At 49.9% G+C, this 16563-nt stretch overlaps 3 protein-coding genes and 1 pseudogene across 4 annotated transcripts; 2 read left to right on the top strand and 2 right to left on the bottom strand.

Annotated features, from left to right (window-relative positions):
* Positions 1 to 3311: 3311 nt before the first annotated feature.
* Positions 3312 to 4836, bottom strand: LOC120704440 (arogenate dehydrogenase 2, chloroplastic-like). The gene has a single exon (XM_039988832.1). The coding sequence runs from the start codon at positions 4734 to 4736 to the stop codon at positions 3663 to 3665; it is 1074 nt and encodes a 357-aa protein (XP_039844766.1). The 5' UTR covers positions 4737 to 4836; the 3' UTR covers positions 3312 to 3662.
* Positions 4837 to 5284: 448 nt separating this feature from the next.
* Positions 5285 to 11335, bottom strand: LOC120704433 (uncharacterized zinc finger CCHC domain-containing protein At4g19190-like). 2 transcript variants are annotated; one of them, XM_039988822.1, is made up of 6 exons: positions 9321 to 11335; positions 8320 to 8468; positions 7937 to 8056; positions 7498 to 7699; positions 6760 to 6874; positions 5285 to 6511 (listed from the first exon to the last, which is right to left on the bottom strand). In XM_039988822.1, exons 1-6 carry the CDS (start codon positions 9597 to 9599, stop codon positions 5664 to 5666), a joined length of 1713 nt encoding a protein of 570 aa, XP_039844756.1. In that variant the 5' UTR covers positions 9600 to 11335; the 3' UTR covers positions 5285 to 5663. The 2 variants fall into 2 exon arrangements, with proteins under 2 accessions (XP_039844756.1, XP_039844757.1); XM_039988823.1 differs by having other exon boundaries at positions 7937 to 8043; positions 8319 to 8468; positions 9321 to 9672.
* LOC120704437 (arogenate dehydrogenase 2, chloroplastic-like) lies at positions 9893 to 11343 on the top strand. The gene has a single exon (XM_039988831.1). It carries the CDS (start codon positions 9929 to 9931, stop codon positions 11090 to 11092), a length of 1164 nt encoding a protein of 387 aa, XP_039844765.1. The 5' UTR covers positions 9893 to 9928; the 3' UTR covers positions 11093 to 11343.
* Positions 11344 to 12093: 750 nt separating this feature from the next.
* Positions 12094 to 15224, top strand: LOC120704438 (annotated as a pseudogene).
* The last annotated feature ends 1339 nt before the right edge of the window (positions 15225 to 16563 follow it).

Here is a 16563-nt window from a genome sequence, read left to right on the forward strand (position 1 = left end):
GCGAGTCATCGTGCTCTGCATCTCCGTCAAGCTGGGCGAAGACCTTACCCTCGAGTACACGCAACGGGCGGCGCTCCAGGAAACTCGGAGTCCCCTTGGCGTACGGCGTGGTGGAGGTGTTGGGAAAGACGGTGGCGTGGGCCATCAGCAGGGCAGGCTCGTTCTCCTCCTCCGCCTGCGCGACGTGGGCCTCGGCCTTGGCCTTGCTACGGCAATCGTTGACCCAGTTGCCGTATTTGCCGCAGCGCTTGCACTGGTCACGGCGGGTGGCCGCCCCAGTACCGTCGCTCGACGATGCAGTGGAGGTTTCTGCCTTGCCGCGCCCACGACCGCGGCCGCGGCCGCTGCGCTTCTTGCCGCCGCTGCTGCTCTTGCCGTCGAAGTCCCGGATGTTGAGCTTGGTGCGCCATTCCTCTTCGCAGAGAAGCAGCCGGCCTTGGCTGTCGGTGACGGGCGCCGCTTTGCGCCGCTGCTTGACGGCGCGCAGCCTGCCGGTCACCTCCTCCACGGACATGAGGTTGACGTCGAGTAGGGTCTCGATGGAGATGGCGACTTGTGCGAGGTGCTCGGGGACGAGCTGCAACATCTTCCTGACGACATCGACGTCCGGAAGATTGTCGCCGAGGAGGCGCAGATCAGCGGCGAGCCCCGGTGATGCAGTTCGCGAAGTCCTCCGCGGTTTCCGCCTCCTTCCACACTAGGGCGCTGAACTCGCGCCTGAGCTGCTGCGCGTTGGCCTCCCGCACGCGTGTGACGCCGACGTGGATCCTCTTGATCGACGTCCATGCCTCAGCCGCGGAGTTCCTCCTCTCGCGCAGGCTTGACAGCATCTCGGGCGGCACCGAGCGCAGGATCGCGCCGAGCGCCACGCGATCGTGGCGGTAGTTGACCTCCTCCCCGACCTCCGGCTCGACAGCGTACCACCACCCAGTAGCCTCGAGGTTCACCTGCATCAACATCGCCCACTCTTGATAGTTGGTGCGTGTGAGCATGGGAAACTGAGTGCCAGCGGCGGTGTTCTCTATGATGTTGCGGTGGACGATGATCTCGCGGCGCCCTCTGCGTGGCGCTGGCGAGGGAGACACTCGACGCTCCCGGTGGTGACCACCGCCGGGCGGAGCGGAGGAGCTGTCCATCCCACGGGTCGTACGGCTCTGATACTAGATGTCAGCCGGAACTCACTCCGGCGGCCGGAAGAAACTCCGGTGAACTCTCACAACTCGCCGGTGGACTGGAAGACAATGAATTTTTTGGTGCCGAGCCAATTGCCTCGACATTTTCTGTTTATAGCTTCTACTTATATACACAAGCTAAGAAAGGAAGTTGCAGAAACTAAGGAGCGGCGGAGCTAGTCTCGCGCCCTCCGGCATGCACGCCATGCGCGCCACAACCCTCAACGCGTGCGCCATCCCGCACGCCAGGCCATGCCGCGCAGCTAGCGGCAGCACTCGCCACGACGCGAAACAAACGCACGTCGTGGCCACGAATACAGGACGCGCTCGGGAGGATAGGAACGTCCAAGCCGAGCCCAACAAACTAACTAACAGAATCCAAAACCGAGCAGAACACAGGATTACAACGCATGCTCACACCGCGAAGGCGTGAACCATTAGAACTTGCTGCGTGCAGATCTGTCAGCACCAGAACCAGGAGAGCCGAGCTCAAATGGAAATGCAGATTTTGGAGGGACGGACGAAAGGGACCGGACACCCTTTCAAAAAAAAAAAAAAGGGACCGGACCCCTTTTTTATCCGGTTCTGATCTGGTTAATGCGTGGTAGGTAGTGTGTGTGTGTGTTCTGTCCATCGTTCCATCACGTGTTTCCCAGCCAAAGATACATGTTTTCTCTGCCGCAAATCGTACTCGTTCGAATTCCTGTGACCCTTTCGCTGGATTAGAAAAGAGCGAGCTCGGTCAGGACACGGATCTGCTTCACTTGCTTACTTGGCAAGAGAGCGGAACAGCTCACCTGAACCTGATACACTGAGGCCCCGTTTGGGAGGGCTTCACCGGCGGCTTCACGAGCGGCTTCAGGTGAAGCCCTCCCAAACGTTTGTTTCAGGACCGGCTTCACGTGTGAAGCCGGTTCTGAAGCCGTCGGCGGCTTACACAGGCAAGGTGAAGCCATGAAATCGTGGCTTCACGCGGCTTACACATCAATCTAACAAGTGAAGCTGTTTTATCAAATATTTTCTAAAACGGCTCCAACTCCACCAGAAAAGCCGCTCCATCTGAGAAGCCAGAGCCGGAGCTGTTTTTGGAAGAGCCGAAGCCCTGCCAAACGGGGCGTGAGCCTACCTCACCTGTGTGTACTTGTGGAAGAATTGGCTTGTTCTTGTTCTGTCATTCTTTGCACCAAATTTGGAAAGCATGAACATTGCAGGAATCCCATAGATGTTTTGCAGGAGTTAGCACAACTCTGCGGCAATTTTGTACTATATAAACGGGGTCTTCTGCTCTTCTGGCTTCAAATAGCAGGCCACAAAACGAAAAAAAAACAAAGACCTGTTCAATCCTCTTGAATGTCTGCATCATCTCTTTCTGGGCCGTATGTTTTGCTGGCAACAGAACAGATCCAAGGCCAACAGCCGCCAGGACCAGCGCATGCCGTTGCAGCATTTCTCCCTGTGTTTAGATGCGAAAAGTTTGCAAAAAGTGAAGTTGAAAAACACTGTATCACTTTTCATTTGTATGTGGTAAATATTATCGTACCATGGGCTAGCTAGGCTCAAAAAATTCATCTCGCAACATACATCCAAACTGTGCAATAATATGTTTTGTTTACCCACAGTTACAGGGAAGAGAATGCAATGAAAGATGCCATTGCAGCAACTTGAACCATTTGTCTATTTGGGGGCAACTTACATTCGATCTTTCAAAAACAAGAGCTCCATTCAGATGCAGATGAGGACATCCGAGCCAGATCAATACTAGAAGTTGTTTTCCATGATGTGCAATCAAAGCACACGGTTTTGAGGTTCCTTTGCGATTAGTGCTCCTAACACCGCTGTCAAGAAAGCAGCTCCCCAACCGAGTGCTGTCAACAGCAGCGCTGATGAAGACGGCCGGCAGTGGCTACCTAACACCTAAATCTCGTCGTCGGGGGGGGGGGGGGGGGGGGGGGGGTTGCGGGAGGTCGCTCTCGCAACTAACGCACTGCGAACTTTGGGACGACAGGGAATCCAGAAGTCTAAAAGGCTTCTGATTTGTGACTCAAACTTGCTCCTAATCCAAGATCATCACTGACAAACACACACAAACGGAGAAACAAGCTTTGACATTTTTACTGATTTTCCCCATCCTGATATCACTAGCTCAACCACAATGGAAAGATGGCTCCTTTATTCACTTTGTTCATCACCATATCACAAATTTCCCAATGTCAACCTACCACATTTCCAACAGCAAAGAGGGGACACTTGGAATGTAGCGGAATTGACTAGGAATATGGGGGTTCTTCATCTTCTTCCAGAGAGAGAGAGAGAGAGAGAGAGAGAGAGAGAGAGAGAGGAAGAACCCCTCTCAAATCAAACCTCGATTGGGGAGAATACAGATACAGACTGATACAAGGCAAATGTATACGGCTCGATGATCATGAAACGAGCAGCTAGCAAGCACAGACGAACTGAATTACTAGCTCAGCTGAGACGAATTCGCCATGGTTACTTGCGGACGTTGGAGGTGCTGGGAACCTGCGCCGAGCCCTCGAAGAGCTGCTTCCGGAGCACGTCGTGGAGGCCGTCGAAGAGCTTCTTCTTGACGGAGTCCATGGCCCATTCGAGGCGGTTGAGCAGCTCGGTGGAGTTCTTGTTGTACATGAAGAGGCCATTGTAGAGGTCGAAGCTGTCGCTGCAGGTGTTGTCCACCAGGCGGAGCAGCGTCTCGTAGCCCTTGGTGTTGATGGGCGTGGAGCGGAGCTCGAGCATGGCGAGCATCCTGCCGACGGTGTGGGTGAGGAACTGGGTCTCGGCGGCGTGCGCGTCGTGCTCGGCGCAGGACATCTCGACCATCTGGCAGCCCTCGCGCTCGAAGATGTTGAGGAAGGCCTCGGCGCGGGCGCGGCGCGCGGGGCAGTCGCCGACGCGGACCTTGTCGAAGACGAAGGGGAGGCCGTCCCAGCCGTCGCGCGCGGACTCCGGGCCGAACATGGGGTGGGTGCAGATGACGTCGAAGTCCGGCGGGAGGGAGCTGAGGAGGAGGTTCTTGGGGAACTCCTTGACGGAGAGCACGTCGACGAAGAGGGTGTTGCGGCGGAGGCGGTGGACGGGGAGCGACCGGAGGACGGTCTCAGCGGAGAGGATGGAGGTGGCAAGGAGCACCACGTCCGGGTGGCACTCGCAGAGGTCGTGCGGGTCGGTGAAGAAGGAGGCGCCGAGCGTGGCGGCGAGCGCCGAGTGGTCGGTCCGCGAGTGGGCGAGCAGCGTGTGGCCCTGGCGCGCGAAGGTGCGCGCCAGGAACTGGCCGAAGTTGCCGAACCCGACGATGGCGATCTTGAGGTGCTGCCGCTCCTCCAGCAGCCCCGCCGCGCGGGACTCGTAGTCGAACGGCTGGGCGGCGTCCACCGCCCGGATGCGCTGGGGCCGCGCGCGGAGCGGCGGCGCCGCGGGGGGAGGCCCGCGCCACCGGCGGGAGGGGCCGAGGTGGGTGGTGCCTCCCGCGGCCGGCGCCGGCGGGTGGCGGCGGTGGGGACGGGTTGGTTGGTGGAGGCGGAGGGTGGAGGTGGAAGACGACAGCATCTTGGCTCTCCCCCGGTTGGCCCTCGGTCGGCTACCGCTGCAGCTGCTGCTCTCGCTTGCTCTCGGGCTTGGCTTTGGGGATGGGGAGATGCGAGGGAGTGAGTCACATCAATCGACTGCGATTAGTTGGTGACAGTGTGTAACAGTAAGACTCGTTTGGGATTGATTCGAGTGAGTCTACTTGTACAGTAGCAGCAAAATTAGAGGAAGAACAGCTAGCAAACACTGCACGCAGGTAAATTTGGAAAACGTAGGAGATGACTATGGAGCAAATTGCTGATTTATTTGGGTAAAATATGCGCAGTATTTTGGAACAAGCTCCATGTTGTGTAAGCATAGTTTGACCACGAAAACTATTTTTTTTTCTTCTAATGGTACTGGAAACGAGGCATTCATGTCTTGCGCAGTATGGCAATCCATGAAGACTGGTCGTCTACTGAAGATGATTTCTTAAGGGAAAAATATAGTGGAGAACCAGGCGCAGGCAAAATAAAACCAAACGTAATAAGATTTTGCGTATCTTTTTGGGGCCCTAGGCCCCTATCTCATGAAATAAAAGTTTTTCATGCCAGTGGGGGTGGGTAAACTATACCAGGTTTACGAAAATTCACGCAAAGAAGCGTTACATTTCACCCAAAAAAAACTTTTTTGGCGAGTGCGCAGAACCAAAAGGAAGCCTGACGCACAAAATTAAACAACCACCAACACTGTGGGACCCCTATCACATGCTACAACAATACAATCGTTAAGGAACAACTTCATTACTGTTACAAAACAGATGACGGCCCTGAGGCAGTCACCAAAATACCAGACTCAAGTGGATCCTGGTGATCTTCAGAAAGGGGCCAGGTACCCTTAATGCCGTTACATCCAGGGTGATCCCCAGATATACACTGTGGAGAGGGCAATTTACATACACCGTGCAGATCATTTTCCCCTAGGATGATAGCGGTGTTGGTTGTGCCGATCAGAGTCTGAGTAATCAGACGCACTAGAATCAGAGTGGCGCCTTTTCTCCTGGGATCTCCTTGAATGTCTACTGCTTTCATAACGGCTCGACTTGGTATAGTCTCGCTTACCACTTGATCTCTGTGAATGCCTGTCAGTATGATGCGGGCTCAAATCAGTATGGCACTGCTTCTCCATTGATCTCGGCTGCCTGTTGGCATCAGGAGAACTCGCCTCACTGTCATATTTCTTTTCCCTCAATCTCCTTGAGTGTCGATGGCGCCGACCAGAACTCGAGTCACTGTAATATTGTTTTTCCTTGTGTCGTAGAGAATGCCTCTCACTCTCAGAAGAACTCGAGCAACTGTAGTGGCGCTTCTCCCTTGAACGCCTCCTGCTTTCGGCGTCTCCTTTATCCTTAGAGAAGGACGATGGTGACTCCTCTCTTCTCTCCTTCCTGTGTTCCCTCTTCAGATGCCTCCTTGTATCTTCACGAACCTCAACTTCTGAATCAGAAGAAGACTCTGACCGGTGTTTTTTCTTATGCTTATGCTTTGACTTATGCTTGCCTTTTCTAGCATCCACCTCAGAATCAGAATGGGATGAATCAGAACAATATTTTTTCCTTCTTTTGCTTCTTAATGTATTGTTTCTCTTCTCATCTTCAGAGTCCGATGATAAATGATATTCGCTTTCATGTCTATTGGATTCCTTAAGAATAGCAGATTCAACCTGCTTATGCTTGCTTTTCTTCTTGGAACGTTTCTTGGATTTGCTACCAGTAAAGTTGGAAATGAGAGCTGGAATATCACAGTTTCCCAGAAAACCTGAAAGACAAGAAGCCAGGATGGGCAGCAAAAAAATCAAATCACAGAAGTTATGAAAGCCCAATGAGGCCTTGTTTGGATATATACTAATCCCCTCCAATCCATATGTATTAGGAGAGATTGAGGTGGAAACAGGCATTATTATCCACTCCAATCCATATGGATTGAGAGGGAATGTGTTTATCCAAACAAAGCCATAGGGATTTGCCAGCGTGGATGTTCTTTGTGTTTCAGGCTACTAGTTATACCTCCATATTCATCAAAGATGTCTTCTGCCACAATCTGCTGATTAGGATCATCTGGGTCGAATCCACCACGAGGAGGGCTCATGCCAGGCTTTTGCTTAAGTTCCCATTTCAAAGGCTGTCAAAGAATTCTTTGCATTAAATTGAAGTTTAAACAACTAATGAGCTATATGCGCTTATTGTCTGTATCTGTAAGGACTGTTTTAAAGAGTCAGGTATGTGCCATGTTCTAAGAAACAACAAATATTATGAATATGAAAAAATGGATCTGAATAACTGACAAGTATTGTGCCAATAGATAGGTTACATTTTCAGAAAACTTTTGATGCCCATTATATATTTTTTGACTTAAAATGAATTAGTTATGAATTTTTTAGTTTAAATTTGAATATTTTTAATTCTCAAAAAATAGAAAACCGCCTAAGGGGCTAAATTTGCACGGTTTCAACAGTTGGATGACCTTTGTTATCCGGTTTCGTAGTAGAAGGTTGAAAATAAGACTTTTGTGATAGTTCGAGGGTGTAAACTGGACTTTTCCTTTCAAGAATAATGATGGAAGGAACAAAAATACCAACATTTATTAATAAAAAAACTACTGCGATTATTGATAAGTCAAATAATATGCAGTCATTAAGGGCAGGGAAGGTCAGACAGGCTATAAAATTGGGACATATGGGCTAGTTATTTCTACGGAAATTGCGACAGAAAATAATATTTCAAAGAGAAGTAGAAAAATCTAACCTCACTCGAATCAGTCTGTGCCATAATAGTTGTAAGTGGATCATCCCTTTTCAATCGACTCTCCTCGTTAGGCATGATCACATCCTTCAACGGACATTCCCGGTCACCACTTTGGTGACCATAGTTCCCACACCTTAAACATCTAACATTACGAACTTCAACACCAAATGGCTTAATTCTTACAGGAGCACCTGTTTCTAACCTGAGAATAAGATGTAATTGTGCACTGAGTGTTAAGAAAAAGCTTAAGAATACAGCATACTGCTGCACTGTGTGGATAAGTGGAACAGAGAAAATATTGAAAGAATGACAATTTAAGTAACAGAAAAAAATGGAACTCCTGTTTTGTTCGTTAGTTTTCAACGGAACTGACAAGAAGTATTTCATGTTTCATTGTTGTTCAACAAATCATCAGTAAACAAGGCAGAGGACGATGTACCTTGGAGCATTTTTTAGAACCTCGAATTCTTGTTCTGTTGGCAATGGCCGACCAAAAACATCTTTTGGTCTATTTTTCTTATCTGCACCTGCTTGAGTCTTTTCAGGTCCCTTTTCAGGCCTACAACAAAGATATAATGAACTGATGAGAAGCAATACAAAGATACTGGGACAGAAAAAAAATTGCATACCCAGTGCTAAAAGCTCCCACACAAGGTGAGGTTTGGGGAAATGAATGGATAAAAAGAAGGATCAAAATTTACTTATTACAGCTGCATGCTAAATATCCAAACTTTAGCTTGGACAGTTGAGGAAAACTGGAAGGATCTTACCCAAAAAAAAAGAACAACAACATGTGGAAGCAAAAGAAAACATATCACTTACATTGAAGAGGTACTTGCTGCTGCTGCACCTTGAGCCATGTCACCTGGATCTGACTTCTTCTCATCTTCAACTTCAGCAGCTTTTGCACTCTCTGCATTGTAGCCAGGTGGGCGCACGTACATAAAACTCACAGCTTTCATTACCTCCATCTGGACTTACAAAACAAATTGAATACTGATGACAACAATTCTTCATGAGTGGTAACAGTAGGATGGACAACCAAGCATAAAGATAGTCATTTTATTGCAGCTTAAAAACAACAAGAGCATTCTTAAACCTCTTGAAAATAAGAATAACTAGTAGGTTCAGCATTATTAGTTAAAGTGAGAAAGCTTCCCCATTTTGTTGTTGAACTAACTGAATTTATATTATTTGGCAGTGTTTTCTGTCAACCTATGTTGGGCAGTAAATGAGCTGCGCTGCCTTGAGCCTTGTCACGGACTTAATGTCACCCTAACAGACTAATGAATCTGTAAAACACAGATTATAGAATGCCATATCCTTGGTGCTACTGTCAATGGGTAAATGGTGTACATGGAGGATTAGCAGACTGAGGTAGATAAAGTTTCATAAAGTTGGCTTGGTCAGAAATGTCCGCTCTTGTGAGGAGCGCACAGCGACCATACAACAAATATAAGACAACATCCAGCCATCCACATTATGAGTCTGTCACAGTTCAGATTTGATTCATAGAAATTGGGATAAAAAATATCAGCACGGTGTTTCTGCAAGGTTCTAAACACAGATTTGCGCATCAGGATTTCGAGCTATTTCTCGAATAAGGCTTCATCGAGGCTACAAATTTTAGCGTCATAGAACAATTACTAGTACAAAAGTGCAACCTAGTCCATGTCGCTGTTTTGCCTATAGCAGTCAGCTAATAAATTCAAATGACTGAAACGTACAGCACGGATGCTATCTCATGATAATTTAGCATTACCAATTTCTTATGCTAGTGGCTATGAGCAGCCGATGGAAGGGACGAATAGCAGAGGCACTACCTTCTCCTTGTCCTTCTTGGAAAAGAGCGCGGTCTGCCGGAAGAACTCCTGCTCCTGCGCGAACTCCCGCTGCACCTCCTCCTGGCGGCGCGCGCGGTTGGCGTGGACCTGCTCGGCGATCCACTTGCGGCGCTGGTTCGGGTACGAGAGCGGGTGCCACGGCTTCTGGTTCAGGTACGAGTGGCTCCACGCCGTCCCCGACTTCTCCTTCAGCTCCACCTCCCCCGCAGCCATCTTCCGCCCCATCCCCCCGCCGCTCCCCGTCACCTCCTCCTCCATCGCCCTCGCCGGCCTCCCTCAGCCTCTCCCGATCGCCACGCCGCCGGTCGAACGAATCCCCTCTTCTCCCAACTCGCCAAATTACCGAAGAGCCCCTACCCCTCAGCACCTGTGAATTGGATCAAATATTATACGGGCCGGGCCATCGTGGCCCAGTTAGAAATTAAGATGGGCCGGCCTGACAAATGGGCCAGCCCATTACGATAGGTGACCTAGGTCTCGTCGGCTTTTTTTTTTTGACCTTAGGTCTCGTCGGCTTTTCTGTCTCGAGAAAATAATAATAAGATCGCCGCCGTTTAGTCTCGCCGCCCACCCACACCCAGGAGTAAATGGCGACGCCTCCCTCCGTCCGCCTCCACCACCCGCCATCCTCCTGCCGCCGACTGCCCGCTCCGACCAACCACCAGTTCCACGCGGCGAGATGCCGGAGGCGGCGGCTTCCTCCCGGCGCGGCGGCTCCTCCCCTCCGCCTCCGCGCCACGGGCGCCGCCGCCCAGCCGTTCGATAGCAACGGCTCGTTGCCACGCGCGGCTGAGGTCGGGGAAAGGGAGGACCAGCAGCAGCCGCCGCCGCGCCTCAAGATCGCCGTGGTTGGGTTCGGCAACTACGGCCAGTTCCTGGCGCGCACGCTGGTGGCGCAGGGCCACACCGTCCTGGCCCACTCCCGCTCCGACTACTCCGCCGCCGCCGCCGCCCTCGGCGCGCGCTTCTTCCCCGACCCGCACGACCTCTGCGAGTGCCACCCCGACGTGGTGCTCCTGGCCACCTCCATCCTCTCCGCCGAGCCCGTCGTCCGCTCGCTCCCCGTGCACCGCCTCCGCCGCGACACCCTCTTCGCCGACGTGCTCTCCGTCAAGGAGTTCCCCAAGAACCTCCTCCTCGGCGCGCTCCCGGAGGAGTTCGACATCATCTGCACGCACCCCATGTTCGGCCCGGAGTCCGCGCGCGACGGCTGGGCCGGCCTCCCCTTCGTCTTCGACAGGGTCCGCGTCGGCGACTGCCCCGCGCGCCGCGCCCGCGCCGAGGCCTTCCTCGGCGTGTTCGCCCGCGAGGGCTGCCGCATGGTGGAGATGTCCTGCGCCGAGCACGACGCGCACGCCGCCGGGACCCAGTTCCTGACGCACACCGTCGGGAGGATGCTCGCCATGCTGGAGCTCCGGCCGACGCCGATCAGCACCAGGGGGTACGAGACGCTGCTCCGGCTGGTGGACAACACCTGCAGCGACAGCTTCGACCTCTACAACGGCCTCTTCATGTACAACAAGAACTCCACCGAGCTGCTCCACCGGCTCGAGTGGGCCATGGACGCCGTCAAGAAGAAGCTCTTCGACGGCCTCCACGACGTGCTGCGGAAGCAGCTCTTCGACGTCGAGGGATCGCCGGCCGATCCCGCCGAGGTGCTGGTGGTGGGTGGCGATCTTGACACCCACGACGACGGGGACGACAGGGACGCCGTCGACGGCGACGAGTCGGGATCGGAGGGGAATAATTGATTGGTCGCGCTCGCGCCGGTCGGTCTGGCATAGTGGCACGTCATCAATCTCTCGCGGTCCCCTGCGGGGCACGACGGCTTGCATGTTGTTGATCTTATCCTGGCAGACAGTGGCGATGAACTGCTTTGCTGATCAATCGAACTCGGCATTCTTGCTGGTGTGTATCCAGTGATCGTCGAAATGAATCCTCCTCGTCTTTTACACCGTTTTCAGTGGCTTACTTCAATGTGACATGTGACATGGTTTCTGAAGCACACATCTAACTACTTGGCGCTCATGGATTCAATAATTTCACTTCGGACTTTTTCAATGGGTTTTGTTTCGTACACCCAGGATCCCTTCTTTTTACACTTTTTTTTTCCTATTCTGATTTCTGAATACAGTATGCGAGCTCACAAAAACTAATCCAAAACAAGGAACACGTGTTCCCAGGAGAGTCACGTGCATCTGGTTGGACCAAGCCGACATCATCACAGTTTGCAGCAGCTCGCCGGAAACGGGCACCGATGAATTGTTCTTTCTTCTTTTGAGTCTCCCATTCCTCGGCGGCCTTGCCAGCAGAGTGTAGTCACGCAGTCAGAAAGACACCTGGTATTACACGCGTGGTCGCCAGCAGGGGCGGATTCAACGTGGGGGCAGGTGGGGCTAGAGCCCCCCATACTCCCATGGATCTAATGGAGCCCCCAAGAATTTTCATCCATGAATGAAGAGGAGGAAGAAGAAAAAGGAGGAGAAAAGAAGAAGAGAAAATTAGCCTCTCCTAGATTGAGATTCTAGATCCGCCACTGGTCGCCAGCTAGGCACGATCCACGGTCGTGGTGGTGTCCACGTGTCCAATGCAAAGAGCACCAGGGAAGAAGTGACTCTGGCCCAAATGAAAGCAGCGATAGGCCCACCATGAAGTGCGGCCCAATCTAATGTCCGTACGCAGAGGCCTGGTAGGTTCACAACGAGCCCAGATTCTGACGCGAGATTCGGCCCAGCTTCCCGTGCTCTGGTGGCTCACGTCACGCGTCCTCCAACCGCACCGATATCTTCCTCTCGCTAGGGTAAGGGAGGGGAGCGGCGATCCGTCGGCGGCGGCGAGGGCGGTGGAGCAGCATGGCCGGCGTGCAGGGCGACGAGTCGGGCCTGGAGGACGACCCTTTCCCCGAGGAAGGGCCTGTGGATCTGGAAGAGGGAGGTGAAGGAGAAATCAGCGGCGGAGGCGACGAGGAGGAGGAGGACGTCGCCGGCCTCGCCAGCTTCCTCGAATCGGAGATACTGTCCGGATCCATCTCCGAGGATGCTATCGATGTGAGTGCTCTCTGTCTCTCCTCCCCCTTGATTTTCGCGCAAAAATCGAAACTCTTTTTCATGGTTGGAAATTGGGTTTGCTAATCTTTCCAAAAAAAAAAGAATTGGGTTTGCTAAGAGCGAATTCATTGCCTCAGAAGCAGAAGGAGGAGGAGGAGGAGGAAGGGGATATTGCGAAGAATAAGCGGAAGCAGGACTCGGGATCTGACGGAGATGGTGGCAACGGCAGTGGCAGCGAGGGGGAGCAGAACAAGAGGATGAGGAGGGAGGAGAGGAGGAGGCAGGCGAAAGGGAAAGCCGTGGCGCCTCAGATCGACACGGGCATGTTCAGCAGCATACCGCCGGAGCTGTTCCTGCAGATCTTCAAGTTCCTTTCCTCCGAGGACCTCATCTCCTGCGCCCTTGTTTGCCGTTTCATGAATGCTGCCGCGTCCGACGAGACCCTCTGGCGCCGCCTGTAAGTTGCCTGAAAAGTCTGCGTTCTCGATCTGATTCCAAAGTCGATGCGATTCAATTTGGGACCTACTTATCTTGTGCCTTTCTGATTTTTCCCCCAGGTATTGCATGAGGTGGGGACTGGCCTCCAATGCCAAATTCAGGGAGTGCGCATGGAAGAACCTCTACATACAGGTAATCATCTGTTCATCATTGCTACTTATAATTCAAGGTAATCAGGGACATTAAAGGTGGCATTTTTAGTTAGTTTTAGCAGGCACAGGTGATTTGGGTACTAGGTGCGTCAGCGCGTGCTGTGAATGTGAACCAATGATTTGGGCACTAGGTGGCATGCTGTTCAAGCACAAAGATCCCCCCCCCCCCCCCCTCTTTTCTAGCCATACCCGCAGAACAAAAGTATTCCTTTCCATGTTGCTGCATAACATTTTGTTTGATGCTTCAGTTGTGGTGATTAACTCTTGCTGATGTTTTTTTCGTTTTTAATCCCCAGCGAGATAGAGAGGATATGGTTGAATTTGTGAGGAATACCCCCACAGAGTTCAGGGAGTACTATATTCAGATGCAAGCATAAAAAAGGAGTCAAGCTCCCCTTCCTTCAGAAGTAACTACTAAATTCAGACTTCTGTTTAATCTGTCACATATCTATCTTGTAGTTTCTCTGCAATCAGCAAAACTATCTTATGTTGAGAAGCATAACCGCTTGACATCTGAATTTTCTAGGTCAACGATGACAAGGTTATCCTTGATAAAACCATAGCTGATCAGGTGTCTACCTGGAAAAGCAGTAGAGGGCTTACTGATGAATCAGTCAAGGGACACTCTTGTTCTGGAAATACATGCTCTTACACCCAGATTGGTGATGCTTACATTTGTGAGAAGACTGGTCGTGTCCACGGTAATATATATTTCCTCTTCTCACTATCTATTCACACATAATTTTCACATTGCTGAAATGTTTAGTTTCTGCTTTTTTCAGTTTGTGATGATGCTTGTTGTGAATTTGTCTTGGACCAATCTAGTGGGCTGCTTCTTTGTACAATATCTGGGCACTGCTTTGAGAGGTGGCTGTGTCCTGATGATGAATGAGATGCTGATGATACTGTAAGTCCTGTACAAAATGTGTTGCTTTTCTTTTATCCATTGATGACATGGTTTCAACTTTCAAGTTGAGTTTGTGACAGTGAAATATCATCCATATGGGGTCCATTGTTGTTATACCAGTTCTACAAACTTATTAGCAAATGCTACTGAGTTTCTTTTTGGTTTTGTCCTCATTCGCTTATTTGGAATTTTCAGGATCAGCAACAAGGTGGTGTTGCTGATGAACCAGAGCCCTTCATGGGATCGGGACGATTCGGCAAGTCGAGTTTTCTTATTTGAAATTGATAAGGATTTGTATTGTTTTTAAATCCTAGCCTCATAAGACTAATTCTAAATTATGAATAATCGTAGTGTTTGGTTTTATGGAATGAGTTGATCCATCACCGTCTCACTTACATTCTTGTTTGTTTTGAGCAATGGAATGGGTTGATCCATCAGCACCTCATTCTTCATATGCATATGATTAGTATAGGATGGATGGACGATGAACACACCCTGTCTAGGAACTAGGATTAGTTCATCCATCAAACCGATCCCACCAAAGCAGTCCTTTGGCAACTTATGTAGTATATAGTATCTATTCAATATTCATATTAACATGCTGACAAGTTAGTCTGAAATTCTTATTTCTGAAATGTCGCATTGTGAAAGTGAGGATAGTAGTGGGATGAGGTGGGTTACTGGATCCTGGTCCTGTCTTCCTCAATTGTGCTTATGCAAGCAACTGCATTACACTATGTGACCTTTTACGTACTCATAATCATAATTTTCTTTTTCTGAGCATTGATTTCTAGTAATGAAATGTGATAAAAGGCTATCAATATTGAATTTGTTTGCAGTACAGTCGCCTTTTTAATTACACCGAATTACTGACCATGATCATGCTTTGACATAATGAACAGCCCGGGCAATTATGTTGGGTTACAACTGCAGTGATGAGAAGGAACTTGAGCATGCCTTGCGTTTCTGTTGATATGCCTTGCATTTCTGTCCGAATGCCCTTCAACTCTTGCTACATGAGATCAAGCTTCTACTTGTGATGAGGAAATAAGCAGAATGTAGCTGTGTGTGTTATCATATTCACCTTCCAGAATGTATCTGAGGATGGAACTCGCGCAAATGCTAATACTTGTTGAGTTAGATTGCTGATCTGTTTTGATCAGTTGAGGGAGCTGTAATGTTGTTGTATAGTTTCCTAAGCTATCAAGATGTATGCCTGTAATAAAAGAATTGTTGCAGATATTGAGTCTTTTGTTTGTATGATGTTGGTATATTGGCAGATGCTTGAGAGGTACTGGGACCTCATGACTCGTGAGTTTAACTCCTGACTGGTCATGTGGGTGTGACTTGACTTGAGGAAAATTGCTGAAACGTTATGAAGCGCCAAAGGCTTCATTTTTCATGTCATGGATCTACGTTTTTCCGTGCTCTGTTTATGTGTTTCTGCTGAAGGTAGTAGGCTGTAACAGCTCGATGTGCAGGGAAGTCAAGATCCATCACGTACAGGTGGTTAGGGGTGGTAATGGGCCATGGCCCTAATGGCCTCTTCACAGTCCAATAAAGCCCTTAAAATTTTTAGTTTAAAAATACATATGTATGAGATCAAGACGCTCAAAATGTTGGGCCCTTTACCACCCCTATAGGTGGTAGTCGCGCCACGCTTCTGAATTCTGTGGTTAAACAGATGTATGAGATCAAGACTAGGTTTTTTACCCCGATCAATTTGAATGTAGCAGTTCCGGAGAATTGGAAGAAATTGCACGCGACTGTCACGGCAGAAAGAACAGCTCGCAAAAGTGATTTCTGGAGCTCAATTTTTTATGCGCACAAAATGAATATAGTTCCAGATAACATCAGATTGCCTACCTAGCACTGTTAATCCTCCCGTTCATTGCTGAGCTACTTCTTTGATGGTGCCTTCTTTGCCTGAAGCTTGGGCAGAGGCATTCTGAGCTGAAGCATATCCTGCTGCTCCGAACAAATCTTCATCTCACTCATTTGCTGATTTTTGGCAGACAACTTCAGCAAATACCTTCTGAAGCGCAACCTTGTACCAGTCTAACAAAGATCATTGTACCAAACAGCTAGACACTCTGGGGGGCTAATTCCGGGTTCCAATGGCTGATTTACCACAATGCTACCCGCAGAATCCATGGCCCATCGCTTCATTATGTACTCCTCAGATAGATACCGAACTCTGACCATGAAGAAGATCCTCAGCACATGCCTGCACAGCACACCGGCCAGTATACTCAAACATTGCATGCAGCATGTGCAGGGTGAGTAAGCCACTCCGCAGTGGAGAGAGCGAATCTTTTGTTACTGCTTTCCAAAATTAAAATCCACCCACTAAAATTTTCTTCGTCAAGGTATTGTTGCGCCTGATGAGCTAGCTATTGTTGGAACAATCAAAACTGGGCAATTCTAGAATTTGACATGGAGAAAAGTTATTTGGACATGATCAATTCGAAGCATTTCTTTTAGACAAACAATATCTCGGAATGGTGTATCAAAAGATAACCAGCAGGTGTTTTTAGTACTGGATATTTCCAAAATTTAAATTAACGATACTAAAGGAGTGGAATAATTTTAAGATAAGAATATCGTCGGGAAAACTT

Source organism: Panicum virgatum, chromosome 4K (assembly GCF_016808335.1).
Source record: "Panicum virgatum strain AP13 chromosome 4K, P.virgatum_v5, whole genome shotgun sequence".
NCBI lineage: Eukaryota > Viridiplantae > Streptophyta > Magnoliopsida > Poales > Poaceae > Panicum > Panicum virgatum.